This window comes from Phalangium opilio, unplaced genomic scaffold (assembly GCF_054372755.1).
Source record: "Phalangium opilio isolate 3A_F unplaced genomic scaffold, DU_Popi_V2 ptg000209l_1, whole genome shotgun sequence".
In the NCBI taxonomy this organism is placed as follows: domain Eukaryota; kingdom Metazoa; phylum Arthropoda; class Arachnida; order Opiliones; family Phalangiidae; genus Phalangium; species Phalangium opilio.
This window is the reverse complement of record NW_028324217.1, coordinates 19091955-19116607: the sequence shown is the minus strand read 5'-3', so window position 1 is coordinate 19116607 and position 24653 is coordinate 19091955. Positions and strand designations below refer to the sequence as shown.

Here is a 24653-nt window from a genome sequence, read left to right as displayed (position 1 = left end):
CAAAGAAACTGACGATCCGCTATCTAACAAGCCAAGGAACGATTGCTCCATAGCTTGAAATCTCAATAATGGGGGAGTTTTCCCGCCAAAATCAGAACAGCGATTAACGGATGGCGCGAAAATTCGATTTTTCGAATTTCTTGCCTGTCTTTTGGCCCTCGTTATTTTATTTCTAAAACCATACCGAGGCCCCTCCCAAGAATAATTCGGATTTCCGATTATCTTGGTTGCCTCGGCTTCCCATTTCCCGGATTATTGCAATCCCTTTGGAAATGCCCGAGTTGGTTGCACTTAAAACAGCGCCCCATACTACGGTTACCTTTCCTTTGGTCTGGATTTCCGCCATTGGAATATGCATTAAAAGTAGCATCTGCCCTTTTACCCGAGCGAGTGTTCACTCCGCTCAACGCCTGTCTCTGTACTCTAAAATAAGAGTACGGATCCAAGGCTGCTAAACCTACTCCCACCTGATTTTCCGAAAATGCGTTTACATTTGAGGAAACTGACATACAAACGGCATTATTAACCGATTGAAGCGATTGTTCAATCGAAATACCTGCCCCATATGCCAGACCAGGCTCTAAAGACTCCGCCATTGACGGTAGGGGTCTGTACATTATCTCGGCTAGGAGGTCAGATTGAATAATCTTAGCCTCCTCAGCCAATTCAGCAAGGGTAGCGAAAGCTTTCCCCCTTAGCATTCTACGGTATGTCGGATGACACTGCCGTAGGACGCGCTGAATTTGTACCGACTCAGACTCCGGTGTTTCTAATCGGTGAGAATACTCCGATAAACAATGGATGTACTGAGTCAACGGTTCATTTTCTCCTTGAGTTCGGTTATCCAACTCAATTTGAATGCGCCTATAGTAATCAGTTCAGTAGGTAGAAAAGGGGGGTTCTAACTCAGTGGTATTCAATGGTATCGATGGTATCGACGCCATTTTTTTTTTCTGGGCGCCATTTTTTTTTCCGGGCGCCATTTTTTTTTCCGGGCGCCATTTTTTTTTCCGGGCGCCATTTTGTTTTTATTTGGGCTGGAATTTTGAAAATGTTAAGTCTTATCTGACTTCAATCAAAGTCCATTGCGATATTCAAAATCCCGGGCTTCAATCATTTGCTGATAAGGCAAGCAATCAAAGATTGGGTAGATAAACCACAGTTATAATATATTAGAAAGTGAACGTCTTATATACTAAGATATTTTGGGAATGGTGACAGACGGCATACATTCTGATTAAAACCTTAATATTAATTAATGTATACCATTAATAATAATTGTTTTGACTTAACAGGGTGCAACGCACGCTAACTTAAATAATTGTCGAAGAAAATAATTAATATTAATTATATTTATTTAAATATTTAAGAAAAACAGGAAACTCAAAACACTTTCTTCAAAACTTTGACACGAAATTTGAAAATGTTAAGCCTTTGCGGGGTAATTTAAATCTCGGGTATAAAACCAAACCAAACCTAACCTATTCTAAGCCTATCGCACTGCGAATACTCTATTTAAATCTCTACACTTGATCCCTAAGTTGATATATTCAAATCTCGCGCCAAAGCGGAAATGCGATCGGAATTCCTGCTGTCTGTCCAAAATCATTTTGGCAAAATGTTTGTTTAAGAGACTCTAGTCGAACTTGGGATGAAGCCAATTAACTAATATAGATTTTAAATAAACCACGTTAAATTAAGCATTTATTTAAGGGGGTGTTGCTTGTCTCCGAAACGAAACATATGAATAATAAAAACTTGGTAAGAACTATTTGTAAATAATAAAGTTATAAGCTAAATATTAAGCCTTGGATCTCTGTTTACAGTATATGGTAGCAGATATGCATTATTTCACCTATAAAATAAATTCAACTTACCATTTAAAACCATTCCGGAGGAGAATTAAAATGTTAAGACTGGTTTACATGTGGTGGTGGTTTGAAATATCTAGATACGTGAATAGACACGTTGCCGGCGATAAACAAGAACCGATAAGAAATATGGAATCTTTTATCGATAAGATATGTTTCCACGTGGTAGGAAAATTTCCAGATAGTAAACTAGAACCGAAACTAGAACTATTTATCGATAAGATATCTTTCCACGTGGCGGGGGTAAACAAGAACCGAAACTAGAACTGTTTATCGATATCTTTCCACGTGGCGGAGGTAAACAAGAACCGATAACGGAAACAAGAACTGTTTATCGATATATTTCCACATGGCGGGGGTAAACCAGAACCGATAACCGATATCCAAATATTTTCACGGGGTAAACAATATCTATACCAAACTTATCGATGTCTTCATCGAGTGTTATCGGGCTTATCGATGTCTTCATTGAGTGTTATCGGTCATATCAAAGGTCTCCGGTTTATCGAGTATAAAAACTCGTGCACGTGGTGATAAGATCATTTTACGGCTAACCAAGCTCTCTCCAGCAACTAAAGTACCACAGCAGCGGAATTCAGCAACAGGAAACTCTACGTTATAATGTAAGTACACTCTCTCGAGTTTTCTCTATTTCCATTACTCAGAATTAATTATATATAGAGCATGATTATAGTTATTAAAATCATTTAAAGAGATGGATTTAACTTTGCAACACCCATTTACTGGGCTCGTAGCCGGGGTCACTGGTTGTGGGAAGAGTGTTTTTGTAGCTAAATTAATTAAACATCGTGAAATATGTATTTTACCGTCACCCGAAAGGATAATTTGGTGTTACACGGAATACCAGGCGAATCTTTTTAATACTATATCCTCACATTCACCGATGATAGAATTTCATGAGGGTTTATTAGATGTTAGCATTTTAGATGCCGGTGTGAAAAATTTTGTTATATTAGACGACCTTTTATGTGAAATTGCCAATAATAAGGATGTGACGAACCTCTTTATACGGGGTTCCCATCATAGAAATACCTCAGTTTTAATTCTAATGCAGAACCTATATTATCCCGGAAAGGAGATACGTACTTTAAACCTAAACGCTCATTACTTGGTTATATTCAAAACACCACGCGACCAGTCGGCCATTATCCATCTTGCGAAACAGATATACCCAACCAATAGCAAATACGTGGTAGACGCGTTTAAACAGGCCACCTCTGAAAGTTTCGGTTATCTTTTCGTAGACCTCAAAGCTAGTACCTCGGACGATCATCGACTACGTAGTGGAATATTACCCGGAGAGCAAGCTGCAGTTTACGTTCCAAAATGACTGCCTTCATCGAGGTTAACTTCTTCCGAGTTAAAGGTGCATGGATAATTAAGGAAATGGCCGCATACTTTGAGGAGACGAAGGATTACGAGGTGTGGATTTTCAAATCACCTTGCCCCTTTGCTGATCTATCGCGTAGCGATAAAAGGCAATGTTCCTGGCTAACTCGGAACATTTGTGACTTACGTTTTGAGGAGGGTGACCACGACTTTAGCGAATTACCCAAAATTTTCGAGGAAATCCGTGAAAAGGCCAGCGTGTTCGTGACTAAGGGAGCTGAAAAAGCATCGGTGTTATCGGACCTCTTAAAAATTGAAGTTCTTAACGCGGAAGATCAAGGCTGTCCCCGACTGACGACCGTAGTGTGCTCTCATCCCAGAGCTTGCACCTTCCACCGAAACATCAATAATTGCACCCTGGTCAAGGTGTTCCGTTTGGCGGCATGGCTCCGTCACAGAGAGTGCGAAAGCATTTAGACTTTTTGAAATACCTGAATAGTTGCAATGCGTGCCAGAGGAACGCCGCCATTAAGCTTGCCAACAAGGAAGCGATAAAGGCCATAGCAGAATGTTGTATAAATGTTCTTCGGAATAACGTACCACTCTCAGTGAGTGAGAAGAAGAGCTTGAAGAAACATCGCAGATCTATACGGAGAGTGGCCGATAATATTCCACATTCAAAAAGAAAAAAGATATGATACAAAACGGTGGATTTCTCCCCCTGCTTCTGACCCCCCTTCTATCCATCATAAGCTCAGTCGCTGGTGCTGCCATAAGCCGAGCCATAAAGTAGAAAAATGGCGAAAAAAATGCTATTAATTTCGCAAGACGCATACCAGAGACTGAATAAGGCTCAAAACGATTTCAAAATAGATACCACGCTAGAGTTGGAGAAGGACGATAAACTAAAGACCATTATCGATGATCCGAAACTAAACAATACCGAAAAACTCAGTAGATATAATCACGTCTTATAAAGACAAATACATAAAAAAGAAAAGAAAAGGAAGAACAAGAAGGTTAAACCGGGTAAAACACGGAACTGGTCCGCCGAAATTGCATCATCGGTTCCAGCCTATACTGCGACTGATTGTTTAAACCTGTACAAGTGGATGGAACTCGCATCCGATATAAAATGGACGGACGCCGGTGAATTAATTTATGAGAAGCGTAGAATAATCGGTTCTAATATAGTAGACTTATTAGCGTATACCGCTGTGAAATCGAGGAAAAAGACCCCCGTCTCTGGTTCTGACCAGTTTTACGAACTTTTATATAACTCGAATGTTCCCAGAACTTTAATTAAACTTAGAAAAAGTGATTTGGGCCCTCCCGAAAAGCGTGAAAAGAAGGAAGTTGATGAATTTAAGTTAGCTCCCGAGTCAATGGATGGTGAGGGTTTCAGAGATTGGATTTGTTTGTAGTATTTTTTGCCATACTGAATAAAATATGTTTCATTTATGATTTTTGTTTCATTTGATTAAAGTATTAAGCCATGGAAGGTTGTGATAGCCAGGTGGCTGCTTTCAGCCTGTTAACTAGTTTACCCGAGTCATTTTTTAAATACCCCAAAGTCTTAAGCGTTATATTAATAATTTTTATTATAATAATTATAGAAGTTAGTGATTTTCTCTTCTGGCATTATCAAAATTCCTTGAATTGCACCTTTAATGGATAGCTTAAAAGAGATTTATTCTAATGTGTCCGACCCGGGTTCCTACGGTAGCGTGCAGGGTTTATATAGAGCGGCTAAAGAGCAGGGGTTAAATGTGTCGTTGAAAGAGGTTGAAAATTTCCTGAAAACTCAAGATACGTATACTCTACACAAGAGTGCTAGGAAAAATTTCCCAAGAAATAGAACAATTGTGTATGGAATCGACGAACAGTGGCAGATTGATTTGGCGGATTTGAAAAGCGTAACTCGTTATAATAATGGTTTCCGATACCTTCTCTGTTGCATAGACGTTTTCAGTAAGTACGCCTTTGTGGTAGCGACCAAGGACAAGAAAGGGTCAACCATCCTTTCAGCATTTAAGGCGGTTCTAGAGTCTGGTCGGTCACCTAAGAGGGTGCAAAGCGATCATGGAAATGAGTTTATTTGCAAGGATATTCAACGTGAATTAAAAAGGAGAGGGATAGAATTCTTCGCCCCTGATTCCGAGCAAAAAGCAACGGTAGTCGAGAGGTTCAACAGGACTCTAAAGAGTCGTATGTATCGTTACTTTACGGAAAATAACACCTTAAAGTACATTGACGTGCTAAAAGATTTGGTGTGGGCCTACAACAACAATTATCATCGGTCCATAAAATGCAAACCGATTGAAGTCACCACGGAAACCTCGAAACGCGTCTGGGAAAACCTCTACGGGGGAGTAAACTTTTCACCCCCTTTAAAGTATCCTTTCGATGTTGGCGATGTGGTTCGTATAAGCAAGCATAAGAATATCTTTGAGAAAGGATATTTACCCACATGGACGGAAGAACTCTTTAAAATAGCGGAGAGATTACCCCGAAGTCCGCCGGTATATAAGATCCATGACTTGAATTCCGACCCCATTACTGGAATTTTTTACAAGGAGCAACTACAGAAAATTGGGAAAGACCTAAGTACCAGCGTGTTTAAAATAGAAAAGATCTTGCGGAAACGTCGCAGACCAGACGGGACACTAGAGAGATTAGTTCGTTGGAAAGGTTATCCACCGTCCTTCGATAGTTGGGTTCAGGAAATAGATATAGCATGAGTTTTTACGTTACTCTACCTTCCGATTCGTCGATGGGATATTTTCCCGATAATACGAGAAGTAAATTTAGGACTTATCTGCCCGAACCAGTAAAATTACAAGGCCCGTATGAGGTCGGCCTAGCGGAAATTTCATATCCACACACTTGGAATAACATGAACGTTACGTGCACGTCCACGCTCACCGGTATTGGGAAGGTTCTGTCCTATTCTAGAATGGTGGAATTACCCGCAGGGTATTATGGAAATATAGAGGATCTCCTAGAGCAACTTAATTACGACGAGGATGACGTTTCGGATATGACTATTCTTAAAAACCACGTCGGCGATGATGACGATATCATAGAGTCCGAAAGCCCTTCGAATGCCAAGTATAGTTTCAGTTACATTCGACGTATACGCCGTGTGGAAATTTCCGTGGCAGATAATTACATGTTAACTATACCGGGACAACTCGCCGTTATGCTGGGATTTTCAAAAGACCCATCGAAAACCTCAACCTTTGTTTACTCTAGAACAGCTACGTACCCCGTGGACTTGGACGCGGGTCTCCATTCTCTCTTTGTTTATTCGGACATAGTCAAAAGTAGACCGGTTGGAGATGTGCACGTACCTTTGCTCAGAATCGTGAGCATACAGGGTAATGATGGTGAGACGGTAGATAGAGACTTTCCCAGACCGCACTACCTTCCCGTTGCTAGTAACACTTTCCAGTCGATTGAGGTTAACATTATGAGCGAGCTCGGTATTCCCGTGCATTTCGAGCGAGGCAGACTTCACGTGACCTTACACTTTAGGCCTCGTAGAATGTGGGCGCCATTATAAATAGGAAAGTGACGATGATTCACGCCTCATTTACATTTAGAGCGTTAAAGGAAACGCGTCACGAACAGGAAAATGTCCCAATCGGACTACGATCATCATTTTCTGAACCAGATTGGACATGGATCAAAAGTTGATTTCTATAAGCACTTTCAATCACAGCTAGGTGGTTCTTTGGCTGTGTACAGGGGCGTTCCATCGCAAAACGGCTACGGGTTAGGGAATTTTATAGCCTCTGCTTTTCGTCGAGCCATGCCACTAATTAAAAAGGGGGCTATATTCCTTGGGAGAAAGTTTTTAAATACGGGTGCAAAGGTCGCGACCGACGTGGCTAGCGGTATTCCTATAAGATCATCCGTAAAGACCCACGGTAAAGTCGCTGCGAAAGACGTAGCCCTCAGCGCGGCGGAAGAAATTCGAAAAATGACGGGAAGTGGTAATAAAAGGAAACGCAAAGCCAAACCCCTAGTCAGTTCAGTCGTGAGAAGGAAGCGGAAAGCATCATCTTTTAAACGGCCTGATATTTTTTCTAAAATATAATGGCACACATTCACCCCGATTCGCATGGATCCGTCAGTTCGGAAGTTGAACTTTTCAACGTACCTCTAACCAACACCAGTATTTTGAGTGGAGAATGGGTCGAATACAGCCCAATCTCTAACATTAACGAAAATTCCACCATCACGTTCTCCGTGGCCGGCAGTACCGACGCTTACTTGGACATGTCTAAGACATTGACGCATTTTCAAGTTAGGATCGTTAATCCCACCGATGGAACTACATTACCGGCGGCAGCGGAAAATGTGGGACCCGTCAATCTGTTTCACCATAGTCTATTCAGCGAAGTACACCTTTCGATGCAGGAGAGATCCGTGACACCGTCACCGCAAAACTACCCTTACAAGGCCATGTTTCAAACGGCTGTAACATTTGGGGGGCCGGCCAAAACTAGTTTTCTTACTAGTTCTTTGTTTTACAAAGACACGGCCGGTAAATTTGACGTCTTTGCCGAGAACGAGGGTTTTAAGACGAGGGCGGCTTTCGCTAAAAGTGGGACGATCGATATGATCGGAACTGTACACTTGGATTTGTGTCAACAATCACGTTACATTCCAAATATGACGGATCTTAAATTCAAGTTTGTTAAAAGTCCAAACGAATTTTGCATACACGCGGAAGGCGCGGTTAAATGGAAAGTAGTTTACGAGATGGCATCTCTCTATGTACGTAAAGTAAAATTACCATCGGAAGTGCTTATAGCCCACGCCAAATGCCTCGAAGTGGCAACTATGAAATACCCCATTATTCGCACAGAGTGCAACTCCTTTTCTATTAATAGCGGTACAAAAATATGTGTTAGAGATAATTTATTCATGGGACAACTTCCTAAAAGGGTACTTTTCGCTCTGGTAGACCAGAATGCTTATTTGGGTGAATACAAAAAGTCCCCCTTTAATTTTAAACATTTTGATTTAAATCATATTGCCTTGTATCTGGACGGAGCTAGCGTCCCTCATAAACCCCTCACTCCGAACTTTGCTGGCGGTCAATATATTAGGTCTTATACGAATCTCTTTACCCAAACCTCTCAATGGTTATTGGACGAGGGGAACTATATTTCGCGGGGTGAATACCCTAATGGAAATTGTATATTTGCTTTTGATTTGAGTCCCGACCTCAGCAGTTCGTCCTCCCAATTTCAATTGATAAGAAACGGTAACTTGCGTCTGGAATTAAAATTCGCTAAAGACTTGCCCCAGACCGTCACGGTTTTGTATTACTCTGAGTTTCAGAATTTGGTAGAAATTGATAAGAATAGGACTGTTATTTACGATTACAACTAAATATGGACACTAGACAATTAACTAAAATTATGCGAAGTGATAAATTCACCAAGGGGTTATTTCGCGGAGTTTTCGCCGCAGATACTTTACCGAAAACCGTAAAGACTTTTCCCTCTCTGTATATTGTAAACACTGGATTATCAAATACCGATGGAGAACATTGGACTATTATCTATTTTTCTCGAAACCGGAACACAGAGTTCTTTGACAGTTTCGGAAACCCTCCTGACATGTTTAAGTTTAACAATTTCGTTGAAAGAAATAGCGTGACTGTAACTTTTAATTCGAAACAACTTCAAGGCAATAAAAGTAGGACTTGCGGAGGTTTTTGCGTTTATTTCGCTCTATATAGGTGTAGGGGTATTAAAATAAGAGATATATGCTCTAGATTTGGAAAAGATAAGTGTTTAAATGATAAGATGATATCGGAATTTATGTATAAAAAGTTTTCAATAAAATTTTATTTTTAAAATTTGTACTTTGATTTTCCACAAAAATAAATAAATAAGTAAATAAATAAATAAAATATTTTAAATCGCGCGCGTCCGCGTGTTGATTCGCGCCGGGAAGTACTGGAACCGCGCCGGAAGTGCTGGGACCGCGCCGCGCTGGGCAGCCTCCCCTCCTCCTAAATTTTATAGTGACCGTGGGCGTATGTTGCAGTGCCGTCGATGATAAACCGTTTATCATCGCACGGGTTAAGGCAAAGTTTCATTTGCCTCACGGTGTAGAGTTCGTGCTTACTGCTGGTGATTCTCTTCATCTCAGCCATGGTCAGCTCGCGGTTTAGCAAACACTCTTTGTAATGAATGAACCGCAACTTGTTTTTCACCACTCTCCGGCAAATCCCCTTGGCGGTCTTCTTTTCTCCTTTGGCGGACAGGATCGAATACATTTTTGGGCGCAGGCCGCAGAAATCCGAGATCGGGACGCCGTCTAATTCGTCTTTGAATTTCCCGAGCTTTTTCTTGTTTTCCTCGCTGAAGAGGCGGTGATTTTTGGGGTATCCGGAGAAGTCGTACATCTCACGCTTCTCGGAAAAGTCTTGGTAGAGGTCGGGCGTCTCGATGTGGTATGTTAGGGAGTCCGTGTCCGTGAATAACAGCTTTGCCCGGTCTCCGTACTGCTCCCTGATAACATCGTAATGGAACTTGTACATTAGGAGTTTTGATAAGTCCAAAACTGTGAAGCCGGTGTATATGGGTCTGTTGAGGGTTAAGGTCTTCTGGACACGGTGAATCCCGACCAGATCATTTTTGAACACTGTGAACCGTTCAAAGGCCGGGGAACTCGCCATCTTGATGGCACGCTCGGGAGTGTTGACCAGGGTGAAATCAATTCTGCTGCGCAGGTTCTCCATGGTTTTACCTATAGAGAAATGAAAAAAACATATGAATTAGTATGGTTATTATAGGATAGGTTAGGTTCGGTTAGGTGGGTACATACCGTAGACGCTATTGTTCATTAGTTTAAAAAATGATTTTTCAACTCGTTGTTTGCCGCCTTTCTCTTGTCCGTGTTAAAATCAATAAATGGTTTCAGCCACGCTCCTTGTTTGAATGTGAGAATCTTGTGGATTTTCCGGATGAGGAGTCCTTTGGCCAAGTAGTATTTTAGGTTCCGGTAGTGGAGTACGTATTTTTCTTTCCCGTAGAGTGATGGCACCAGCTTTGGACAGCTATCCTTTTCCCTCAGCCCGAGATGGCGTAGTTGGTCCTTGGAAAAGGGTGAGAGCTCGGCTGTGGTAATTACCCGTTTTTCGGGTGCGAGAGGGTAGCAGTTATGGGCGTCGTGGAGGTGTTGAGGGTAATCTAAGTCGACCTCTAGGATGTAGCCGAAATCGTCGTCATCAGGATGGTTGAGAATTACCTCCTGCGTGAAGTCGGGGCATGGGTGAATCCATTTGAATTCACCCATTGGAAGGTAATCGCACATTACCGTACCGTAAAGATTGTTGCAATCTGGTGAGAGAGAGAGAAAGGTGATATGTTAGCTTATGAACAAAAACAAAATAAATATTAATATGAACAAAACAGAAATAAATATTAATATAGTCTTACCTAGGTACGTAATGTAGCTGCTTGGTTTTTGGTCGTCGTACGATTCAGGGAGGTCCTTGTTATTAGCATGCGCTAATCGGTGGCTTATCATGGATACTCCCCCTCTTATGCCCTTCTCTATAAAGAGATGCATATTTGGGTCCACTAACAGATCTAACTTAACCTTGGTCATTGATAGAGCACTCTCCCACGCGAACCCGGGACCCGTAAAAGCGTGAGCGCAGTCTAATTTGTAGTAGTCAAGGCACATTGTTCTGAAGTTTTGGAAAATGTCCGCGAGCAACAGAACGTCCGATTGGACATACAAATCGTGATAACCACCTAATATAAGAAATTAAATGTTAAAACCTAACCTAACCTAACCTAACAAAGATGAGAAAATGAAACTTACCAAGATTCTCGATTTTAAATTTGTCCCATACATTTTGGGCGTGTTCATAGTCTTCGGTAGTGATGTGTTCGTCCGTGAGACTATTGAAAAATTCGTCTTTTGCGGGAAGGTTCCTTTCGGCGAATTTCGCGACGTTGTCCATATAATTATACGGGTAGACTTGCTTCCGTAACAACAGCTGGACTTCCTCGGGTGTGTATAGTTCCTTCATGCAGGCGAATTTATCCATCCCACCGTTGGCCAAGTTTTTCGCGAGTTCTTCTAGGGATGCGGGCATAAAACGTACCGTGTCCAGAAACCTGAGGTTTCCCAAACTAAACGAGATGTAGGTTTCGGAGTTTGAGGGGATGCATTTAATGTTCTGGTCCTTAACGAGTCCTATCTTCTCCATTATCAAATGGGCGTCATAACGCGATAGGTTGTGAAGAAAGACGGGGATGAATTTAGGGGTTTTCAGTTTTAAGTTGCATGTGTTATGGGCCGCTCCCCGATACGCTCCGCTTGTGTGGTCATGGTCGCGAACTTTTCCGTCGTTTACCGTGAAATCACCACCGCAAATGTAGCACGCTCTAGCAGAAATGAAGTCGGCTACGTCCGTTGGGGATAAGTCCATAGGTTTATTTTCCTTGAGTTTTTCGGAGAGAACTTCCTCTTCAACCAGTAGATTCTCGAGGAATTTATCGGCGGCGTCTTCCCCGCGGTATGTGACGGGCTTAGATGGTTTCCCATCAGGACCCACGACCACGTAACTGAAACCGCAGGCGATGTGGCTTGTTAGGCGAGTTGTTGAAGAGAGGGATGAATCGGGCATGCAGGTGGCTATTTTTGGTAGAATAGCCTCGAAGTCCGCGAAGATTACGTACTTCAACTGTAAAAAAATTAATTAACAAATTTTTAATAATTACCTCGATTGACACAACCTATAAACCAACCAATTAAAAATAATGAAATTAATATCTCACCTTTTCACGCCATCCGTAATTCTTGAACTCCAAAACTGGATCCTTTGTCGGCATAAGGATTTTCTGTGGCCCGTGAATGCTGCAGTCGATGATGTGTTCATCCCGACGTTTTTCGGAATCGGGACCAGAAAAACGGTGTAGACAATACCGGCAATAATGAGTCGCGCATTTGTGTTCCGTATAGTTACTTAAAAGCCTACTCAAGTTCCGAATAAGGCAATAATGCTTCGTTTCACCCTTCGTTATTAAAAGGAGGTCTATTTGTCGATGTTTTTCCACCCGATTTGTACTAATGTATCTTGGGAAAACCTCGTTTTCATAGCAAAACACGTTAATTGATAAGTCATTTTTGCGCTCAAACTTTTCCAATTTATCGACACTGAGTTCAAAGGGAAACGTTACCCCTGTTAAATTTAGTTCGTCTTGAAACTCGACGTACTTTTGTACACGGGAGGGGTTTTCGTTAGACGGTACTGGGTGTAAATGGGCCAGGATTGACCACAGAAAGCAGCGATTGTCCTCGTTTCTAACATTTACCACAGCCCTTTTAACTAGGAGTTTTTTGGGTAGTTCTATAAATGTGCCTCCAACTAGCGGTAAATACGAGATAATGTTCACTTGGAGGAATAAAATCCTATCAAGCACCCAACCACTGCCAGTACTTTGAAATTCGTCGATTTGATTCTTAATATGTACTACGCACGAATCTAACTGTTTGGGCAAAATGTCCCCGGAAAGGGTTTGTTGAGTCTTACTCCTATGATATGCTAGGAATTCGACTTCCTGAGCCTCGTTCGCCAACTCCCGAGTGTAGCGCGCGCGAATCGTGATGTACCATTTGATCCCGTGATCTCGACTTAACTTATTTTGTAAATAGTTTTCAATAGTTACTCGGTGTCGATTAACGAATCTCTCAGCGTCAGTTTCCACCAACGATGGTGATATCCTCGCGCAGAAAATCGCGTGTCCTAAGACTTGCAATTCTTCCAGCGTGTCGGGGACGGGGTTGTTCGGCGGGGTAGCGATGATGGGCTCCGGCTGTTGAGCCTCTTCCGCTTGTTCAAAGTTCTCCATGAAAGCGTGGAGATCGGCGTTCTCCTGAGTGCTCAGGGGGTCCAACGAAGGTTCCGGCTCCGGTCCATTAACACCATCCATGAAGGAATGGATGTCGACGTTTTCTTGAGTGCTCAGGGGTTCCAGGGTGAGGTCGTAGTCAGGTTCATTAACGTCATCCATTAGTTTATGGATAGCGTCATTTTCTTGGGTACTCAGGGCAGGCAAGGTACTTTCAGGATCGTTTCGGTCTTCTACGTGGGGTTCCACGGCGGACGTGGAGGGTTCAGATGTAGAGAGCTTAGATTTTTTAGCTGAGACATCTCTATCACCTTCAGCTCCACGCTTCGTTCGTGACGGACTACCACTTTCAGCTAAACTACTACTATAAATATTAAACTTTTCCGAAGCCATAGTATACGTTAATGATAAAATTTTATAAAAAGAAGAGAAAACTTATGGCAATAAAATACAAGTATTTATTAGGTGTAAATTGCCTAATTAAAATACAAAGAGATGAGAGCTTTCGGCTCGTGAGCCTTCATCAGTCATACTAAAATCTAACGCGCGTGACCCTTACGAGGTGACCTCGGTTTTAACAAATCATATCACGCCCTCTCTTGAACAAAATGCTTGTCGTCTATGACTCCCCAATATTTCGCTTCGGCACAACCTTGGTTTAAATTTAATTTTCCCGATTTTTTAATAAATATACCCTCAATAAACTTTCTTTTTCGCCAATTTTTCTCCCGATACAAAATTTTTGGATCTTTAAAATCCATTACATGACCTTTAGACTCCCAAACATGCACCGCTATGCCGTTTTCTTTATTATAGTTTTTAATGCATTGTTTATGCCCTGAGAACCTATTTTTTAACGTTTGTTGTGTTTCGCCAACATACGTTTCGCCGCATGTTTCACATTTTACTTGATAAACGACGCAGCGATTATCCAATAGGTTGATATCTCTTTTGGGCCTATTTTTAACTAAGTGGTTGTTTAAATTTTGTCCACCTATATTTAATAATTTAACGTTAAATTTATTTTTTAATTGTCTACCTAATTTTTCACTAATTCCCCTAATATAATAATGAGACTGATAAAGCCATCGTTAAAAATCAGTTAATTAATAGTAATTACCCAAATGGCTTAATTGATGCGATTTTTAAAAATAACATTGTTAATAACGATTACAATAGACCTAGAGACTCTCAACCATGCTTAGCGCTCCCGTATATTAGGGGAATTAGTGAAAAATTAGGTAGACAATTAAAAAATAAATTTAACGTTAAATTATTAAATATAGGTGGACAAAATTTAAACAACCACTTAGTTAAAAATAGGCCCAAAAGAGATATCAACCTATTGGATAATCGCTGCGTCGTTTATCAAGTAAAATGTGAAACATGCGGCGAAACGTATGTTGGCGAAACACAACAAACGTTAAAAAATAGGTTCTCAGGGCATAAACAATGCATTAAAAACTATAATAAAGAAAACGGCATAGCGGTGCATGTTTGGGAGTCTAAAGGTCATGTAATGGATTTTAAAGATCCAAAAATTTTGTATCGGGAGAAAAATTGGCGAAAAAGAAAGTTTATTGAGGGTATATTTATTAAAAAATCGGGAAAATTAAATTTAAACCAAGGTTGTGCCGAAGCGAAATATTGGGGAGTCATAGACGACAAGCATTTTGTTCAAGAGAGGGCGTGATATGATTTGTTAAAACCGAGGTCACCTCGTAAGGGTCACGCGCGTTAGATTTTAGTATGACTGATGAAGGCTCACGAGCCGAAAGCTCTCATCTCTTTGTATTTTAATTAGGCAATTTACACCTAATAAATACTTGTATTTTATTGCCATAAGTTTTCTCTTCTTTTTATAAAATTTTATCACAAACTACTACTATGTTTCCTAGCTATGTGATTATTTAAAATATCACGTCTAATAAACGTTTGCGAGCAAACGGAACATGGAAAACTAATTTTCTCATGTTTTTCGCGTTTATGTCTAAGAAGACTACAATTCTTAGCATATTTAGCGCCGCAAATATCGCACATAACCATTATGACTAGTTTAACTTTAAAGAAAATAAACTAAGAACTTACTATCTGGAGGAATCTCTCAGAGTCTGGTGGTATTCTGTCAGGGATTAGCTGAGGAATGGTATTGATGTATAAAATTCCCAGCTATTTATACTATTTCTAATCAAACCCACTGAGGGTAGAGTTCACCAAAACCGAAACCAACATGTTTAGTATTTATCTAGTATATCGTCATTTATAATCAACCTCTGATCTTTATTGACTTTTACCAATCTCACTCACTTATCAGAGACCGTCTATTACTATTTATCTAGTATATCATCATTTACTGTTTAAATAAACTATACCCTCTCAGTACTTATCACTTTACATCTTCTTATCATGTATCTGGATTTTAATCAAATTCCCCCAATTTGTTTGTTTTTCCATATGTTTGTGTTTAACCAATGTGTTTATGACCTTTATGGTACTATCTTTTTTTTTTCTATGTATATTTATTAGTAGAATTAGCAATACTACCCAGTTCAGAGTTTTAAAGATTGGTAAACGACCTTTATGGGGTCAACTTTTATCCACATTTGATTAGGAATAGAGTTTGGAGTGTTGCAATATTTATTGTTTTGAAGATTGGTAAATTTGTTTGTTTTTCCATATATGTGTTTTACCAAAGTGTTTATGGGGTCAAAGTTTATCTACATTTGCTTAGGAATAGAATTTGGAATGTTGCAATATTCAGGGTTTTTAAGATATTCCACTATAAACAAAAATGGTGGAAACTTCACGAATAATTAATTAGGCCTAATTTAAACTATCTTATTTATTCATTATAAATGATAAGTCTTAAATATATTTTCCAGTTTTTATTCACAAAGTAAGTTTTGAATTACATACTACTATTGTAGCTATTCTTTTACAAAAATCCAAACTTAAAAATGTAGAATTATTAAAGAGCTGGGTAATTAAATTAATATTCAAATTATTAACAGCATTTTCGTAGTGAATATTCACACGTTCAGCCCAGTCCATAGTGACACACTCGTGTTGTAGCTGGGATCCGTGGGAAATGATACAACCGTTGCAGGCCTCTTTAATATATTTTGTCAGTTGCTGATGAACAATTTCGTTCACCTCCGAGGACACTCGCTTGGCCGCGTTTAGAAAGGTTACCACTTGATCATGTTTCTCCAAAAGTTTCCCCCAAAGGACGGCTCCAATGACGAACCCGTTCTTGGTCGGGTAGAGATTTCCATAGTTTACCCCACTTCCAGCCTTCATTTCACGAATGTTGAGTACTTTCCAATCCTGGTACATCTTCAGGTCGATACGTTTCAGGTTCGACCCATCAAAGGACAGAGATAATGGCGTAGCATCATCATTCTGGAAATAGTGGGTTACTTGCTCTCGCATTCTATGGAGTTGATAATATTCAGTCTCCGTCAACGTGATGCCTGTTGAACCGTTTGTTAGCCCTAGTTTAACCCTACAGTCAGGAGTAACCGAGACTGACTTTGTAGATGAAATTTCGAAGATATTGGAGGTGTCCCTAATTATAGAAAAAGAAATTTCACATTTTGAGAATAAAATTAAACCTATCTCTTGATTTTAATAACTATAATCATGCTCTATATATAATTAATTCTGAGTAATGGAAATAGAGAAAACTCGAGAGAGTGTACTTACATTATAACGTAGAGTTTCCTGTTGCTGAATTCCGCTGCTGTGGTACTTTAGTTGCTGGAGAGAGCTTGGTTAGCCGTAAAATGATCTTATCACCACGTGCACGAGTTTTTATACTTGATAAACCGGAGACCTTTGATATGACCGATAACACTCAATGAAGACATCGATAAGCCCGATAACACTCGATGAAGACATCGATAAGTTTGGTATAGATATTGTTTACCCCGTGAAAATATTTGGATATCGGTTATCGGTTCTGGTTTACCCCCGCCATGTGGAAATATATCGATAAACAGTTCTTGTTTCCGTTATCGGTTCTTGTTTACCTCCGCCACGTGGAAAGATATCGATAAACAGTTCTAGTTTCGGTTCTTGTTTACCCCCGCCACGTGGAAAGATATCTTATCGATAAATAGTTCTAGTTTCGGTTCTAGTTTACTATCTGGAAATATTCCTACCACGTGGAAACATATCTTATCGATAAAAGATTCCATATTTCTTATCGGTTCTTGTTTATCGCCGGCAACGTGTCTATTCACGTATCTAGATATTTCAAACCACCACCACATGTAAACCAGTCTTAACATTTTAATTCTCCTCCGGAATGGTTTTAAATGGTAAGTTGAATTTATTTTATAGGTGAAATAATGCATATCTGCTACCATATACTGTAAACAGAGATCCAAGGCTTAATATTTAGCTTATAACTTTATTATTTACAAATAGTTCTTACCAAGTTTTTATTATTCATATGTTTCGTTTCGGAGACAAGCAACACCCCCTTAAATAAATGCTTAATTTAACGTGGTTTATTTAAAATCTATATTAGTTAATTGGCTTCATCCCAAGTTCGACTAGAGTCTCTTAAACAAACATTTTGCCAAAATGATTTTGGACAGACAGCAGGAATTCCGATCGCATTTCCGCTTTGGCGCGAGATTTGAATATATCAACTTAGGGATCAAGTGTAGAGATTTAAATAGAGTATTCGCAGTGCGATAGGCTTAGAATAGGTTAGGTTTGGTTTGGTTTTATACCCGAGATTTAAATTACCCCGCAAAGGCTTAACATTTTCAAATTTCGTGTCAAAGTTTTGAAGAAAGTGTTTTGAGTTTCCTGTTTTTCTTAAATATTTAAATAAATATAATTAATATTAATTATTTTCTTCGACAATTATTTAAGTTAGCGTGCGTTGCACCCTGTTAAGTCAAAACAATTATTATTAATGGTATACATTAATTAATATTAAGGTTTTAATCAGAATGTATGCCGTCTGTCACCATTCCCAATATATCTTAGTATATAAGACGTTCACTTTCTAATATATTATAACTGTGGTTTATCTACCCAATCTTTGATTGCTTGCCTTATCAGCAAATGATTGAAGCCCGGGATTTTGAATATCGCAATGGACTTTGATTGAAGTCAGATAAGACTTAACATTTTCAAAATTCCAGCCCAAATAAAAACAAAATGGCGCCGAGAAGAAACGATGACGTCAGAGATAAGATGGCGCCCGGAAAAAAAAATGGCGCCCGGAAAAAAAAATGGCGCCCGGAAAAAAAAAATGGCGCCCAGAAAAAAAATGGCGTCGAGGAGAAACGATGACGTCAGAGAAAAACAAAATGGCGCCCAGAAAAAAATATATCCGAGAAAAAGATGGCCTCGATACCAACGATACCATCGTGATACCATTGAATACCATCGATACCATTGAATACCACTGAGTTAGAACCCCCCTTTTCTACCTACTCAGTTCCCTGATACTCTTTTCTAAAACAATCTCGGAATTCCGAAAGGTTTTTGAAAGCGGCTGAACCCCCCACAAATTTAAACCAGCGATCGGCCGGCCCTTGTAAAGACAAAGGGATCACGTGAAAAAGGATATCCTTATCACTATAGCCGGTCGCTGATTGATACCGCAAAAGAGCCTCGAGGATATCCATCGGAGATTTCTCATCTGCGGGTCCTAAATAGGTTGGAGCGTCTACTCGCAACCTTACCTGAGGTGTTTGCGTTGGATTTCCAACACTAGCTACCCCACTACCTGAGACAAAACCTTGAAAGGCTTGACGCAGGGCATCACTAATAAGTTGACTCATTTGTAGCGCCGGATCTCCGGACACTGCGCCTTCGTCATTATTAGCGGAAACCATAGATATATATACGGGTCTAGATACCCTACTGAATCGGGGAAAATACGGAGATGACAGCTAGCAGTCGACGCGATTTTCTCGGGGGAAGATACCTAGTGCGCCATCTATCGCTGAATTTTGAAAGCTAAAAAATTCGATAAATAACTTTTGCCAGCGGGCGTGCTGATGCTTTGCAATGACAGCTGATATTTAAAGAGATTTAAGCGAATGTTTGTTCAAAGTAAAACTATTTCCTAATCTGAAGGGGAGGTCCTCTTATTCTGTTCGTAAGCAAATCATTTTGTAAATAAGAACAACTGTTAACCATCTTTAATGCCTTATTTCACTAACATTTCATTAAAAACACTACTTCTTTTACATAAAAACTATTTATTTCACTTAAGAACATAATTACACGTATAAAGGAGATCAGAAATACGTAAAGCTATTTGAAAAGTTAAGCCTAATTTGAATTTCCCGCGCTTTCCATATTCGAATTTTTCGTTTTTTTGTTTCTTGAAACTCTCAATAGATGGCGTTTGGATCTAATTCCCCCGCCGTAAAGCGTCGACTGCTAGTTCTCACCTCCGCATTTTTTAAAGGGCCTAACAGAGGGGAAGTGTATCTAGACCCGTATATATATCTATGGCGGAAACCCCGGATCTAGTTTCCGGCATAATTCAATATAGTGGTATCACTATACTAAAATCACTAAACTAAACTAACTCTCAATCAACTAAATCGGCTCGCGACCTCAACACTCTTTCAAATTAAACTTAGAGAAAAATTAAACTAAGTACATGTATTACTCTATTATCTCAAAGCCCCACGTTGGGCGCCAGTTTGTAAGCCCTACAAAACTGGTAGGCTTACCCTAGAGTAATACAGCACTGTTTCAATACAATAATTTATTCTCACTCACCCAGTCATCGTTTAAAGTTTAAAATAAAAAGTACAAAATAAAATACAAGGTAAAAAGCAGAGCTTCCTCTCTTCGGTGAGCAGCCAAAAGATAAAGATAAAGATGCCTCTTCGTCCCCGGCCCCTCCTTTTATATACACAGGGTCTCGAGTCGGGTCTAAGAGTTCCTTCCCCCTTGACTTTTGGTCAAGGGGTTAAGTCTCTGTCGGGACTCCGACGAGGACAGTTGCGGGGTGCAATAGGACTTTCTTAGACCCCCCTGATAGTTTTACAAGCGTATGCTCGTTCCGCTGGCACCCCAAGCTCGCTAATTTTAACGTTATGAGGAGCAACGGCCTACCAGGGGTAACGCCATTTCGCGTTTGCGATATGGCCGTTACAGTGCATGTCAAAATTATCATAATAAATTAATAGATGGCGCGAGATTTCGACGACCAAGGCTAGCCCCTACACATACGAGGTAAGGAGTGTCTGTGTCTCTATGGGCGTGGCCAAAATTCCCCGGCCCATCGTGCTTTTCGCGGACACCTTAGGTGGCGGTTTCGCCCCCTTTACTCGTAGTAGCAAAACTTCTCCCACGGGTCTTAAATTGGAAGCGCGCCAAATTTGGAAACAAATGCTGTAGTATGAAAAGGTACTACGTTTCATACTTATAGAGAGCTATATATTATTTTCTTATGGTACCAGCGATAAGAAAGGAGTGAAGACCCTTGTGAAAGAGGACATTTTTAAGGTTCTAAGGACATTTTAAAGGTTCTGAGGACATTTTAAAGGTTCTGATACATAATAATCTAGCCTTATTGCGCGTCCATAACATTCAATGGGTCACGATTTCAATGCATAAAGAGGTGGTGGCTAGCTCCTACGCCACAGCTTACCGACAGCGCCCTAAACTAAGTATTACCATTAACCTCAGCAAGTTTTGGTGAAAAGGAGAAACCGGGTTACACCGCGCAGGAAAAAGAGGGGAGAGAACTTTCACAACTCTATGCAGAAGGGTTTGTACCCAGGTTTTCCACCCCGTGCCACAGTCCGGGATCGAACCCGGGACTCTCTTGCTGCGAGGCGAAAGGTCCAAAAGCTGAACACTATTTGAATTTATCGGTAGAGAGTTCACTCGTTTTTCGAAAAATGTTAAAAGTCCATTCGGATTTTTTTAACTGATTTGAACGTTTTTGAAAACGTCCTTAGTTTTAGCGGGAATTTAATTCGTTCATTAAATAAATTAATTACGGATAAGGACAACCTCTTTGACAAAAGCGTAGGCGAGAAGACTGTAGTGTTATTCAACATTTTCTTATATTAACACCCCAGGCGAATCATTTAACCCATGAAATAATTTTTGGGAAATGTTGAAATAACAATTTAGCGTTGGAACCTAAAATGTTTACCTTGTACCTAAGAAATTGTTTTGTATAATTGGTTAAGATAAAAGAAAAAAAACTCGGTACATTTAAGGCAGTTGACAACCGTATTCTGAATTAAAGAGGAGAAAAGATGGAAAGTAGAGCTCGTCGAACGATATTTTCGGATAAAAATCCAAAACACTTTTATAGGTCATTCCTGGCTATTTTGAGTTGTATACTGTTGAAAAAAAGGTCAGAGTTCCCCAAAAAATAACCTTAAAGGGTTAAAAATAGAAACTAAAATTCAAAAGAGTTAAAAAACCGCAACAAATCGCCTTTAAAAATAAAACCAAATCATCTATAGAAGAGGCGTGAACGCCTGACCCTAACTTTACATTTCGGTGGATTGGGACGTTCAGGTGTGGAGGGTCAAGAACCCAAAAGACGTCTCCCTCTCGAAGCGTAGTCCATATCACACGTGCAAATAAATTTGTTTTTCTTGTATATAAGTTCATGGACTGTATGTATAAAAGGCCTACGGGCCCCTTTGTAACTCACAACACTTTTGGAATTCAAACAACAAGGAGCTCTGCTCCAGCAAAAATAAAACTTAGAAAACAACCTTAGTACTTTGATTTAGAAAGTAAAAACTATGAACCTTGGGAAGCAAGTAAAAGCTTCAAAATTTAGTATTTAGAAAACGTAGACCAGAAACTTAGTTCCGGTAAATCTCACGCAAAACAAAAATTATTTAGCGCGATTGGGATTTTTCAGTCGGTCCCGATTGCGAATCTTACCGCCCAGCTCTCCCAGCTGTACAACAACGTAACTTTATATACCAGAGCCCATTTCATCGTGCCCGGTCCTTAACTAGCACTAAGCACCACCAGTGGCGTAACGACGTTTGTTGGGCCCGCCCGCAGCCCGACAATTAGGGCCCTTTCTTGAGTGTCGAGTTTTCAAAAAGTACGAAAGCACCACGAACGTTACTACTTTTCCCTTTCATAATTTATAGCAACGCGCCTTGTCGCCGCTCTCGACTAAGATCTCACTCCTCTAAAGTGCAATGCAGGGCCTCAACTCTTTTAGAGAGTTTTTAATACAAAAAATAGGATTCTCTTCGCAAAATTATAGCATTATATACGATCAGATTTATCAAATTATAGGATTATACAGGACTCATAAATGATTAGATTTGGAGTGGGGATAATTTTATTTTAATGAGCGTTACATCGCGCCTAGATCTAAACAAATACTGAAGGGCTCACACGGACATACATTTAGATTTACTTGAAAAACTGACTATTAATTAAATGAAACTGTAAGCAAAGAGAGACCGAAGTGAGTGAAAATGACCAAATCAAGCTCAGGTTGGAAGAGATGTTTTCAGAGATAACAGATTTTCAAAACTCTTTTCTATAATTAAACATATTTTAAAGGTCCGTGCTATAATTCAGTTCAATCTGTGGGCTTAGATATTTAAATGAAAGGTCCGAGGAAAAATTCAATTGTGTTATTTTGGAGTGCAGACTGTGCAGCTGAGAATGGAAAGTAATTGTTATCATTTCATATAAAAACCCAAAAAAGTCGTATAAATTCAATTATGTGAGAATTGAAGAACAAAAATTCCTGAGCTAGCGAAGCGATTTTTGGATCTGAGCAAATGAGATATCACTAATTCTGCATTTAAAACGTCATACAGCTGGGATTCTAGATAATTGCTTTGAAAAATAAAGGACTTAATTGGACGATTTGCGAAATTATAGGACTTAATTGGACGATTTGCGAAATTATAGGACTTAATTGGACGATTTGCGAAATTATAGGACTTAATTGGACGATTTGTGAAATTATAGGACTTAATTGGACGATTTGCGAAATTATAGGACTTAATTGGACGATTTGCGAAATATTGGAGAATCAGTCTATAAGGAAAATTTCGAAAGAGTTCCCAAAAACATGGGCCCGCCCACAGTTGCGTGCACTGCTCCCCTGTAGTTACGCCAATGAGCCCAATGTGGTTTGATGGAAACTTTTGAAGACCCACTTGAAATCCCCGAGATTATTTCCAATTTTGAGCAAATCCCAAACTCAGGTTATACGGGTTCAGTATGAACCCTGGAATAGGGATCCTCCTGATTTTAACAGGAGTATTAAATAGGTGTTTTCAGTTTTTCACCTAGATAGCAGTACCGCCAATAGCGTATTCAACTTAGCGCTCAAGGGCACTGATCTGCACGGATTTCCGTTTTCAATTTACCGATCGATGGACCGGGGACCCAAGATCCCATCGGTGCTGATCTGTACAGAATAGATAGCTCGCAAAATTTGTATCGACGATTAGGACGGGAAAAGAAAATCGTTAAAGCAGCTCAAGAAATGAAGCGCATTTCATGTCGTCTAGAGCAAATCGAGAGCGATCTCAGAGCAGTTATGTGGAAAACGCCATTAGACTATACATCGAGAAGGTGGAAATGATTGATTAGCATATTTCGCCCATTGGGGGTAGGAATATGAAACTCCACTCTAGGCACTCAGATTATTAAAGTATAAAATGACTTACCAATTTCCGAACAACGTGATTCGGAATTCTTTGGAGCGATTTCTTGAAATGTCTCCGAGTTGGACACCGAACTATTATTTCCAACTTCAATCGGAACTTCGGGTAAATTGATTTCCATAGAGACGGAGGTCAATTCTGACAGTTCATTTGGGCTACGTTTTGGTTTAGGAACACACTCTGGCACACTCATTGGATCAACACGCTTCAGTTTCGGCAAACACAGTACCATACTTCGATTTTGTCCATCAGCTTTCTTCGCACCTGTCAAGGTTATTCTGGATTGCTTATCATCGAGATCGTTTTCTACGGCTTATTCTAGTGAATCGCTTTCGACATTTGTGCCAAGAGAAAGATCCAAATGGTTTTGGACTTCAACATTCAATTCAGGAACACGAAATTCCTTTGATCGAGTTGTTCTTTCGTCAGTTTCTCCCTCTGTCGAAATGCTTTGCGATTTACGATAAGATACGATAATTGTATTATTGTTCTCAAGAGGTTCTCGTGACGAATCACTTTCCGTCGTTGTGCCGAGAGGCATTTTCAATTGGTTTTCGACCTCGAGCTTCGGCGAAGGGACACAAAGTGGCGAATTCTCACTGCATATCAATTTAGGGACACACGCATTCGTAATTCGCGTTATAAACCCAATATTTTTAGACTTTTTTGGGATAATTTCAGTTTCGTTGTTTGCATTGCCAACCTCGGCAACATATTGAGGCTCAGAATCAGGCGATTCTTCACTAATATCTTCTCTACCCAGCATGCCTTGGACATTGACAGCTTCGACACTGTGCATCACAATTGGAAGAGATAACTCGTGGCCATTAATTCCCGAATCATTTTCAACGGGTTCAGATTTCACTAGCTCA

At 40.0% G+C, this 24653-nt stretch overlaps 3 protein-coding genes across 6 annotated transcripts in view; 1 reads left to right on the top strand and 2 right to left on the bottom strand.

Moving 5' to 3' along the window:
* The window catches only part of LOC149621076 (uncharacterized), a 30818-nt gene extending 6637 nt beyond the window's left edge, over positions 1 to 24181 (bottom strand). The window contains exon 1 of the mRNA XM_089855890.1: positions 23785 to 24181. Within this exon, the coding sequence (XP_089712016.1) occupies positions 23785 to 24013 (229 nt within the window). The 5' untranslated portion in view covers positions 24014 to 24181. The remainder of the gene's footprint in view (positions 1 to 23784) is intronic.
* Positions 1020 to 4682, top strand: LOC149621078 (uncharacterized). Of its 2 annotated transcripts, none has more exons than XM_089855894.1 (3): positions 1020 to 1761; positions 1827 to 2494; positions 3137 to 4682. In XM_089855894.1, exon 3 carries the CDS (start codon positions 3219 to 3221, stop codon positions 3696 to 3698), a length of 480 nt encoding a protein of 159 aa, XP_089712020.1. In that variant the 5' UTR covers positions 1020 to 1761; positions 1827 to 2494; positions 3137 to 3218; the 3' UTR covers positions 3699 to 4682. The 2 variants fall into 2 exon arrangements, with proteins under 2 accessions (XP_089712020.1, XP_089712021.1); XM_089855895.1 differs by having other exon boundaries at positions 1020 to 2036; positions 2124 to 2494.
* LOC149621077 (uncharacterized) lies at positions 9855 to 18561 on the bottom strand. 3 transcript variants are annotated; one of them, XM_089855850.1, is made up of 9 exons: positions 17553 to 18561; positions 17278 to 17487; positions 16820 to 17220; positions 14991 to 16682; positions 12041 to 13472; positions 11079 to 11946; positions 10688 to 11008; positions 10074 to 10588; positions 9855 to 9995 (listed from the first exon to the last, which is right to left on the bottom strand). In XM_089855850.1, exons 4-8 carry the CDS (start codon positions 15158 to 15160, stop codon positions 10092 to 10094), a joined length of 3288 nt encoding a protein of 1095 aa, XP_089711976.1. In that variant the 5' UTR covers positions 15161 to 16682; positions 16820 to 17220; positions 17278 to 17487; positions 17553 to 18561; the 3' UTR covers positions 9855 to 9995; positions 10074 to 10091. The 3 variants fall into 3 exon arrangements, with proteins under 3 accessions (XP_089711976.1, XP_089711977.1, XP_089711978.1); XM_089855851.1 differs by having other exon boundaries at positions 16820 to 17190; XM_089855852.1 differs by lacking the exons at positions 17278 to 17487; positions 17553 to 18561 and having other exon boundaries at positions 16820 to 17259.
* Positions 24182 to 24653: the final 472 nt, after the last annotated feature.